Here is an 11784-nt window from a genome sequence, read left to right on the forward strand (position 1 = left end):
TGTTGCACGTATTAGAGGTATGGAACAGAGCTACTATCGATCTATCTACAAAGTATTAGCATAAAACAAATTGATTATATAGATTATATGAAAACAAACATAACAATGATATCATGATGAATATCACTATTTTGTGATAATTGCTGAAAAGATAGTGATATAATATTTTGACATTATTTTCCACCCCTACCTCATATCACTTCATTAAAAGAATCACACCCATGTGAAGTGAGGGGCGCTCTTGTCATCATACATCATCAGAAATCATCTCATACTGGCCAATCAGAATGCCTGTTGCCTGTGATTGGTTAGCTGATTTGCTCGTTTACTTGACATACATTTTCCCTTCAATGTCAATGGCGTCATATTTAGCAGAATTTTGACGTAATTTCTCTGTTGATTGTCAATGGCTCATTTTGAGATGTGTGGGGACAAAGGCTGTATATTGGAGGGGCTAGCGCCCCTTCAAAATACATCATTTTTCATCGTGCTCCTAAAATAATTTGTGTGCTACTAGATTTTTCAACTTAGGCGCACACGTGCTACTTGGGAAAATGCTAAGCGTCGAGCCCTGCTGTCACCTCATAAGACACATGAAAAACTGGAAAAATACAAAAAATGGTGGCACTCCATCTTTAAGATTGGTGAACTTGTCCCGGGCGGTGGAGCCTTATATAACGAGGTTCAGGCTCTCCAGGGTGCCGCCTGACGCCTTTCCGACTTCAAACAGACTCTCCCCGGCTCGCCGGTCTGAGGGACGATGAATCAGCATCTGAAGGAAAGTTCAAAGTCCCTTCGGTGCTCCCCCCGGTGATCAGATGAGTCAGCGCTCAGATTTTAACACATTTAGGCCCCACGTCGAAATAAAAACAAACGTTCTTCTAAATCCTGACAGTTTTCCTGAAATACCTCATGTTTCTGTATCAGTGGTGCTCAATATTTCATGTCAAGGACCCCAAAGATTATAATTATGCGATTGGACGCCGACCCCCATCTGAAAATATGTTGTTCCAGGGACCCAGAAGAAGAAGAAGCAAATATTGTAATTAAAAACGTTGGCTCTGAAAGAATATATATTCAAGATTTGCACCACATTTTCACGATTTTTTTCAAAAAGAGCAGACCTACAAGCTTGTAGCTTGTAGCTTGTAAGCTTGTAGGTCTGCTGTTTGAGCTTGTAGATCTGCTAAAAAGGGGTTCCCGTACAGAATGGCTTAAACAAAAAAAACAAAAAAAAAGACTTGATGCGAGATGATGAATACGTTTTCAAAGACGCCCGACCGCTCCTCCTGGCTTCGGTTCAGCGGCATTATAGCAGCGAGCACAGCTGGATTCAAATGAGCCCCCGTCACTTCAACGTCTCCACGCCTCTGCATTTGATACACCCACCCCCCCTTTGCATGTAGTTTGCTTTTTTGGCTATAGAGATTTGTTTCTAGATTGAAAAAGATGATAAAACATAACCCTAACATCACAGAAAACTCACAAAAACTATACCTGAACTTAACCTCTCACAGAAACCTAAACTTAACCTCACAAAAACTATACCTTGCAGAAACTACATCTAAATCTAGCCACGAAACCACACCCACATGGACAAGACACCAAAGTCCCCCCTTTCTGGGTGCTTTCTGGGTCAGAGACAGAAAGAGAGAGAAGAGTCTAATAATGAGTCTTAGCTAATAAAATTATGAATCCCCAAACACACTCTCTCTCTCTCTCTCATATAGTTAATTTCATGTGAGCGTTCTGCGCCAAACCGACAATCTCACGACATTTTCAATTATTTCCCCCCCCTACACAGTCTCATGACACACGAGGCACCGATGATTAACTTTGAGCAATTATTATGTGAGCCCTCCCCCCCCCTCCCCCCTTCCCTCCCTGCTTCCCCGCGGTTCCAGAGTTGCCATGTCCGTTTATTATAAGCAACTTATGGGGTTGCTTTTTCAATTAAGCTGCACTTGCATTTTTTGTTTTGGCCTCGTTTCTTGAGTGTGTGGTTGCTTATTTGGCCTATTACACCTTAGACAGGGCAACTTAAAAGCACAGCACAAGACAAATTTTTGAGGGAAGCTATAGCCCCTCCTATATGCCCAGCTTTGTGTGTTTGTGTGAATCCTAGCGATGATTCGGCTGTAAGTAGTAAGTATAGCCTTGCCGAGCCATGAGGCCCATAGGGGCAGGAGCCTATCTCCTGTTTCTGTAGCCATGAGGCCCATAGGGGCAGGAGCCTATCTCCTGTTTCTGTAGCCATGAGGCCCATAGGGGCAGGAGCCTATCTCCTGTTTCTGTAGCCATGAGGCCCATAGGGGCAGGAGCCTATCTCCTGTTTCTGTAGCCATGAGGCCCATAGGGGCAGGAGCCTATCTCCTCTTTCTGTAGCCATGAGGCCCATAGGGGCAGGAGCCTATCTCCTGTTTCTGTAGCCATGAGGCCCATAGGGGCAGGAGCCTATCTCCTGTTTCTGTAGCCATGAGGCCCATAGGGGCAGGAGCCTATCTCCTGTTTCTGTAGCCATGAGGCTCATAGGGGCAGGAGCTTATCTCCTGTTTCTGTAGCCATGAGGCCCATAGGGGCAGGAGCCTATCTCCTGTTTCTGTAGCCATGAGGCCCATAGGGCAGGAACCTATCTCCTGTTTCTGTAGTCATGAGGCCCATAGGGGCAGGAGCCTATCTCCTGTTTCTGTAGCCATGAGGCCCATATGGGGCAGGAGCCTATCTCCTGTTTCTGTAGCGTGAGGCAGCTTGATGTACAAGTACACCCCCTGGACATGACGCTAGTATGTCGCAGAAACTTACCCCCAATCCAACCCTTGTCCCATGTTTAGAGTCCTTGGTATGACCCGGCCGGGGATTGAACCCCAACCTCCCAGTCTCAGGGCGGACACTCTACCCACAAGGCCACTGAGCTGAAGAGCTGATGATTCGGCTGAGCATATACATATTACACATCTTGCCTGCCCAAAATGTAATTCCTGGAAACGCTACTGGGTGACACGGCCAGGGGCGTCGGACTGGGGCCGGGGGAGAGGGCCCCAGGGTGTGGGGGGCCTCAAAAGCCTGGATTACACAGAAATAAATCTGTGTGGGGGGCCCACGGTGATTGCTTTTCCGAGGGCCCAGGATTTGGTGCTATAATACGCCCCTGGACACGGCCACTTTGGTTCCCACTTCAGGGCAAGAATAAATGTTTGATTATAGCAGGGGGAAAAGAACCAGCCTCCTCACTGAAACACGGGTGACATCGCCTCGCGATCAGAAGAACCAGCCTCCTCACTGAAACACGGGTGACATCGCCTCGCGATCAGCAGAACCAGCCTCCTCGCTGAAACACGGGTGACATCGACCTGGCGATCAGAAGAACCAGCCTCCTCACTGAAACACGGGTGACATCGACCTGGCGATCAGAAGAACCAGCCTCCTCACTGAAACACGGGTGACATCGCCTATAGCGATCAGAAGAACCAGCCTCCTCACTGAAACACGGGTGACATCGACCTGGCGATCAGAAGAACCAGCCTCCTCACTGAAACACGGGTGACATCGACCTGGCGATCAGAAGAACCAGCCTCCTCACTGAAACAAGGATGACATCGCCTATAGCGATCAGAAGAACCAGCCTCCTCACTGAAACACGGATGACATCGCCTATAGCGATCAGAAGAACCAGCCTCCTCACTGAAACAAGGATGACATCGCCTATAGCGATCAGAAGAACCAGCCTCCTCACTGAAACACGGATGACATTGCCTATAGCGATCAGAAGAACCAGCCTCCTCACTGAAACACGGGTGACATCGCCTCGCGATCAGAAGAACCAGCCTCCTCACTGAAACACGGATGACATCGCCTATAGCGATCAGAAGAACCAGCCTCCTCACTGAAACACGGGTGACATCGCCTATAGCGATCAGAAGAACCAGCCTCCTCACTGAAACACGGATGACATCGCCTATAGCGATCAGCAGAACCAGCCTCCTCACTGAAACACGGGTGACATCGCCTATAGCGATCAGAAGAACCAGCCTCCTCACTGAAACAAGGATGACATCGCCTATAGCGATCAGAAGAACCAGCCTCCTCACTGAAACACGGATGACATCGCCTATAGCGATCAGAAGAACCAGCCTCCTCACTGAAACAAGGATGACATCGCCTATAGCGATCAGAAGAACCAGCCTCCTCACTGAAACACGGATGACATTGCCTATAGCGATCAGAAGAACCAGCCTCCTCACTGAAACACGGGTGACATCGCCTCGCGATCAGAAGAACCAGCCTCCTCACTGAAACACGGATGACATCGCCTATAGCGATCAGAAGAACCAGCCTCCTCACTGAAACACGGGTGACATCGCCTATAGCGATCAGAAGAACCAGCCACCTCACTGAAACACGGATGACATCGCCTATAGCGATCAGCAGAACCAGCCTCCTCACTGAAACACGGGTGACATCGCCTATAGCGATCAGAAGAACCAGCCTCCTCACTGAAACACGGGTGACATCGCCTATAGCGATCAGAAGAACCAGCCACCTCACTGAAACACGGATGACATCGCCTATAGCGATCAGCAGAACCAGCCTCCTCACTGAAACACGGGTGACATCGCCTATAGCGATCAGAAGAACCAGCCTCCTCACTGAAACACGGGTGACGTCGCCTCGCGATCAGAAGAACCAGCCTCCTCACTGAAACACGGGTGACATCGCCTCGCGATCAGAAGAACCAGCCTCCTCACTGAAACACGGATGACATCGCCTATAGCGATCAGAAGAACCAGCCTCCTCACTGAAACACGGGTGACATCGCCTATAGCGATCAGAAGAACCAGCCTCCTCACTGAAACACGGGTGACATCGCCTCGCGATCAGAAGAACCAGCCTCCTCACTGAAACACGGGTGACATCGCCTATAGCGATCAGAAGAACCAGCCTCCTCACTGAAACACGGGTGACATCGCCTATAGCGATCAGAAGAACCAGCCACCTCACTGAAACACGGATGGCGTCGCCTCGCGATCAGAAGAACCAGCCTCCTCACTGAAACACGGATGACATCGCCTATAGCGATCAGAAGAACCAGCCTCCTCACTGAAACACGGATGACGTCGCCTCGCGATCAGAAGAACCAGCCTCCTCACTGAAACACGGATGACGTCGCCTCGCGATCAGAAGAACCAGCCTCCTCACTGAAACACGGGTGACATCAACCTATAGCGATCAGAAGAACCAGCCTCCTCACTGAAACACGGGTGACATCAACCTATAGCGATCAGAAGAACCAGCCTCCTCACTGAAACACGGGTGACATCGCCTATAGCGATCAGAAGAACCAGCCTCCTCACTGAAACACGGGTGACATCAACCTATAGCGATCAGAAGAACCAGCCTCCTCACTGAAACACTGATGACATCGCCTATAGCGATCAGAAGAACCAGCCTCCTCACTGAAACACGGATGACATCGCCTATAGCGATCAGAAGAACCAGCCTCCTCATTGAAACACGGATGACATCGCCTATAGCGATCAGAAGAACCAGCCTCCTCACTGAAACACGGATGACATCGCCTATAGCGATCAGAAGAACCAGCCTCCTCATTGAAACACGGATGACATCGCCTATAGCGATCAGAAGAACCAGCCTCCTCACTGAAACACGGATGACATCGACCCCGCGATCAGAAGAACCAGCCTCCTCACTGAAACACGGATGACATCGCCTCGCGATCAGAAGAACCAGCCTCCTCACTGAAACACGGATGACATCGCCTCGCGATCAGAAGAACCAGCCTCCTCACTGAAACACGGATGACATCGCCTCGCGATCAGAAGAACCAGCCTCCTCACTGAAACATGGATGACATCGCCTCGCGATCAGAAGAACCAGCCTCCTCACTGAAACACGGATGACATCGTCCTCGCGATCAGAAGAACCAGCCTCCTCACTGAAACACGGATGACATCGACCCCGCGATCAGAAGAACCAGCCTCCTCACTGAAACACGGATGACATCGCCTCGCGATCAGAAGAACCAGCCTCCTCACTGAAACACGGACGACATCGCCTCGCGATCAGAAGAACCAGCCTCCTCGCTGAAACACGGATGACATCGACCTCGCAATCAGAAGAACCAGCCTCCTCGCTGAAACACGGGTGACATCGACCTCGCGATCAGAAGAACCAGCCTCCTCACTGAAACACGGATGACATCGCCTATAGCGATCAGAAGAACCAGCCTCCTCACTGAAACACGGGTGACAAAGCCTCGCGTTCAGAAGAACCAGCCTCCTCACTGAAACACGGATGGCATCGCCTCGCGATCAGAAGAACCAGCCTCCTCACTGAAACATGGATGACATCGCCTATAGCGATCAGAAGAACCAGCCTCCTCACTGAAACACGGGTGACATCGCCTCGCGATCAGAAGAACCAGCCTCCTCACTGAAACACGGATGACATCACCTCGCGATCAGAAGAACCAGCCTCCTCACTGAAACACGGATGACATCGCATATAGCGATCAGAAGAACCAGCCTCCTCACTGAAACACGGAGGCGACATTCATTGGTCAATCCCAGAGCCTTAGACATAGACAGAGTTACGCAAACTGCGTTCACTTCTTCGGGCTTCAGTCCAATGGCGTCTCTCCTACATAGACTTCTATTGAGAATGGGGGACAACCAACTGGGACAAGTCCTGGACCGGAAGTATAGGCAGAAATGCATTGGACTCACAGGGCAACAGCCCAGCTTTAATGATCCTAAATCCCTTTATTTTAAATTGTATTGTAGTAATATAGTACAACATAAACATTAAAGAGACTTTAGTTGTTACTGTGCAATACTTTAAAACAGTTGTCATGTTGCACACATGCTTTAAAATAGCTCTTGTTTGCGCCGCCCCTCGTTGAAAACAATGCATTTCCAACTCCAGCTTGGCTCAGTTCAGGCTGCATTAGAACAGCGCTCGGTTTCTGCCCCCTCAATGTCGTAAGTCCTCTATTAGAAGGCTCTGGTCGAACCAAATTTGATGATGGATGTTCGCCGACTACCTTTTCTTTTTCACTTCACAAAAAAACTAAGCTATGATGGCATAAATATTAGTGATGCACCGAAAATTCGGCAGCAGAAAATATTCGGCAGAAAATGGCAAAAAAATCATTTTCGGCCTATTCGGTTTCGGCCCGAATAGGCAGAAAATATATCACAGAATATTGGATGCAATTAATGCATTCAAAAGAGCTGAATAGATGTTTTATGGACCCATAATAGTGATTATTACTTAAGTTAAGTTTTGCCATAACCATTTATTTTGCCATAAATCAGGTATAGCTTTAAGGTACGGCCATGACAGCAATGGTAGGAAAAAAAATCTATAATATTAATCATATTCAGATATTCTTTATTCGGTTTTCGGCCAACTGTTTCCTATATTCGGCATTCGGTTTCGGCCAAAAATTTCCCTTTCGGTGCATCCCTAATAAATATACATGGAATTGACATTTTCGTCAACAAATAAAGAACTAGACTCAAATGTTAGGGAGGGACGGGTGGAGATCCAGAGCAGTCACGCTGTGCCTGGCGTGTCAAAGTTAACGCTATACTGTCCTTTTACTCGTGACAAAGTCCAAACGGTGTATTTTGAATTTTCATAATATCCATCATACATCATCTCATTCCGGCCAATACGTCCTCACCTTCGTCTTCAGTGTTTGCGTTATGCGAGGTTTGTGTTTACGCAAACACTCAAAATTGTCCATTCATTGTCAATGGGATTTAATGTTTGTGTATAGGCCAAAGTTTGTGTGCACACACACACACCAAAAGCTGGGCATAGGAGGGGCTATCGCCCCTCAAATATTTAAGAATAAAAAAGAAAGTCATTACAGTGGGGTAAAGTGTACAATATTTGCCTCCGAGATGTAGTGGTAAAATTAGTCTATACTCAAATGTTTTACTTAAATGAAACTATCAATACGACAATGTAAACATACTCTGTTAAAAGTGTGAAAAGCTCTGAATGTTATAAATGAGTATTAAAGGTTGTAAAGTATCGACATCAAAATGTATTTAAAGTGCTAAAAGAAAAAAATGATTCATTACGCGGGAATCTCCCATTAACTTTTCAAACTGTAGAAGAATAATCATTCGAAATTTGCAGATCTACAAGCTCACAACACGTTGCAATGTGACACGTTGTGAGCTTGTAGATTGGCTATTTTCAAATGTTGGCCGAAGTGGTTAATGTAAAAGTATAGTTTGTAATAAGAATGAAAATCTGCAAAGTAATCATAGTGTAGTAAAGCTTTTCACGGGTCCAACATTACAGACCCGAATCCTAATGGGTTGAATTAAGAATTAAAATTAAAAAAATCACACTTGTGTGAAGTGAGGGGCGCTCTTATGATCATACATCACATTATGTGCTCGGCCAATCAAATCATCACAACTGTCATTCCGGCAAATCACTTTTGGCGTCTCTCACATTTCTACCCCCACTTTTATCTTCAATATGTACTTTGCTCAGCCAATCAAATCATCGCTATGGGGTGGTGAGCCAATCATCAGTCAATGATTGTGCTCACACAAACCCTCAAAGCTGGGCATAGGAGGGGAAAAAACACATTCCTAAGCGTTTCCCTCATCCCGAGAACAAGGCCCTGGGATCAGTGTTAAAACTATGACAAGCATGTTTCGCTTACTAAAACTACTAAATAAAAACCAAATAAAAACGAAGCTACGCTGACTAAAACGTATATTGACGATTTTAGTCAAACAAATAAAAACTACGCTAAAACGTTAGGGAGGAACTAGTGGAGAAGGAGATCCGGTATGGAACTAAAAGACAAGTCATGTTATAGGAAGGAAGGACACTGACAGACAGTTCAAGCCCTTTTTAATTCACAGGGTGCAGGTAAAAAGAACGACATGGCTCCAGTGTCTTCCTTCCTATTCATCAGTCCTGCCTCTGAGACGCACCAGACTACAGCCTACCTCAGGCCTGAGGCACGGTGGAACTCCTGAGACACACCAGACTATATAGCCTACCTAACGTCCCGAGACGTTCCGAGGCCAGTGAGTCTATGTATAGCCTCCAACTGCACCTTGGTCTGCCCCGGGGTCTCCTCCCAGTGGGACGTGCATCGAGGACCTCCTTAGGGAGACGCCGGAGAGGCATCCTAATAACCAGATGCCCCGGGGTCTCCTCCCAGTGGGACGTGCATGGAGGAACTCCCTAGGGAGATGCCCGAGAGGCATCCTAACCAGATGTCCCGGGGTCTACTCCCAATGGGCCGTGGTCCTTGGTCTACCCCGGGGTCTCCTCCCAGTGGGCCGTGCATGGAGGAACTCCCTAGGGAGATGCCCGAGAGGCATCCTAACCAGGCATCCTAACCAGATGCCCTGGGGTCTCCTCCCAGTGGGACGTGCCTCGAGGACCTCCCTATAGGGAGACGCCCGAGAGGCATCCTAACCAGATGCCCCGAACTACCTAAGCTGGCTATTGTTTCCGGGCGAAGAGGCAGCAAATATTGACGATGAATCTTTTTATTCATGTCGTTCTCTTCAGCGGCTGGTTGGACTTGCCCAGGATGTTCATGAGGTTGCTGGACATGTAGTAGGGCTTCTGCGGCGAGCCGTCGTTCCTCTCCAGGTCCTCCAGGAAGCAGAGGAACAGCGTGTCCACGCACATGCTGTACACGCTGAAGAAGCCGCTGGCGATGACGTAGGCGCCCGCCGCCACCGTGATGATGGGCATCCAGTAGAAGTTGAGCTGGCCCGCGTCGAACGGGACGCCCACGGACTCCAGCGAGCCCGAGAACAGCAGGTAGAAGAGCGTGCCCACGGTGCCCACCACCATCATCTTGCCGAAGAAGATGAGCATGTCGGTCACCTTGTCCAGCACCACCACGCGCACCACGTTGCGCAGCAGCAGGAAGAAGGCGTTCTTGGCCGACAGGCAGAAGTTGCTGCCGTAGACGGCGATCATGATGTAGGCGTTGCGGTTGAGGAACTTGAGGAACTTCTCCAGCAGCCAGAACAGGCACTTCAGGCACCGGGTGACGAACTTGACGGCGGGGTTCTGCGCGTCCCGGGTCTTGTGGTCCACGTACTCCAGGGTGAGGCGGATGATCTGGAGCACGGTGATGAAGAGCGAGCCGAAGGCCAGCGAGCCCACGTGGTAGCGCATGGTGCGCGTGAAGGCCGCCAGCAGCGGCCACTGGGGGATGTCGCCGGGCTTGCAGAAGGCCCAGTAGTAGGAGGCGAAGGCGCCGGCCAGCGTGCACTGGCCCAGGGCGATGACAAAGTTGATGGACCAGAGGGCGGCGAAGAGGTTGTAGGCGTGGACCCAGTTGAGGTTCTCCTTCACGAAGCCGGCCTTGTAATCCATCAGGACGCATCTGGCCAACGGGCACGTGTCATCGAACTTTCCTGGTTTGCACTCTGTTGTACCGTCCTTGTATTGATAACACGTATCTTCTGGCTTTAGGTTTTCACGGTAGGTCTCGTTGAGAACTCTCATTACATAGTTGGGTTCCCCCAAGGTGACCAGATACAAAGACACGACGCCCCAGAATCCCACGCATATCACCAGCAGCACGAAGGTGGCCACGGGGTAGGCCAGCGTGTAGACCATGTAGCTGATGGCCTTGCTGGACTCCTGGATGATGGCCACGGCCACGCGGAGCCTCTCCCGCAGGAAGATGATCATCACCAGCAGGATGCAGTCCAACACCGTCAGGATGATGGAGAAGGCCAGCCAGGTTCCCGGGAGCTTCAGGTAAGCCAAGAGAGCCGACTTCGACGGTACTGACCCAAAATCGGGGATGGCAACGTCGGGGACGGGTTCCTTCGAGGCCTTCAAGTGAATATGTTGTGCGTAGCAGAAGTACGCGGCGACGGCCAGCCCGACGATGGTTCCCGCGATGACCGACCACACCATGACGGGCGCCGTGTGGCGCAGCAGCAGCAGGAACGCCAGGCTGACCAGCATGGACGTGAACAGGCCCAGGACGATCCAGCCCCAGGACGCCGCAAAGTCCTCGAAGATCCGGGTGCTCAAAGACTTGGTGTCAAAGCCCTTTAGCATGAGGCCCTTTTCCTTGTCTATTGTACCTTTGGCGTCTGACTTGTCGCGAACACCGTACTTAGTCAAACTGTCCCAACGGTCGCCAACTTCGCCATCGGCAGAGAATACATCAGGCGCACATCGTCCTAAGATTGGTATTGTTTTCATGTGGTAGAAAGGACACTTCTCCGCATCGATATACTTTTGGATATAATCTGTAATACCACCCGGGGGCCTGTCTTCAGGGTTAACCTCTGGTATGCATGGTACTTGACTCCCGTCTATAATCTCTTTATATGTCGGCACGGCTTCGCCAACTTTAGGCGCAAACACCCACATCGTGTCGGGGCATTTCTTCACGCACATCTGCGTGGTCGGGCATTGGTAGGCGTCGATAGAGCCCAGGCTCTGGACGGCGTCGGCGCACGCCATGAAGTTGAAGTAATAGAGGTAGGGTCTGTCCGCGTTCTCCCCCAGGCCGCAGAAGGCCCCGGAGGAGTTCTTGGTGTAGAGGACGTGCGCCGGGTTGCCGTTCTCCCACGCCACGAAGCCCAGGAGCACGTGGCCCAGGATCACCGCCAGGAAGACGGCGCAGCACACCACGTCCGTGCAGGAGCGGTCGTGGATGGGCCCGTGGAACGTGGGGTCGAACTCGGCGGGCTCCAGCGAGGGCCTCTGCTCCTCGGGGTTCCCCCCGCAGCACAGCAT

The 11784-nt window shown here is 50.0% G+C and overlaps 1 protein-coding gene across 1 annotated transcript; it reads right to left on the bottom strand.

The window, feature by feature from the left end:
- Positions 1-9558: 9558 nt before the first annotated feature.
- On the bottom strand, positions 9559-11784 carry LOC308322908 (choline transporter-like protein 4; the record flags this gene model as incomplete). The annotated part of the gene is made up of 1 exon (XM_080774397.1): positions 9559-11784. The coding sequence occupies one exon, from the start codon at positions 11782-11784 to the stop codon at positions 9559-9561; it is 2226 nt and encodes a 741-aa protein (XP_080630523.1).

This window comes from Protomyctophum bolini (assembly GCF_963924005.1).
Source record: "Protomyctophum bolini genome assembly, chromosome: 10".
NCBI lineage: Eukaryota > Metazoa > Chordata > Actinopteri > Myctophiformes > Myctophidae > Protomyctophum > Protomyctophum bolini.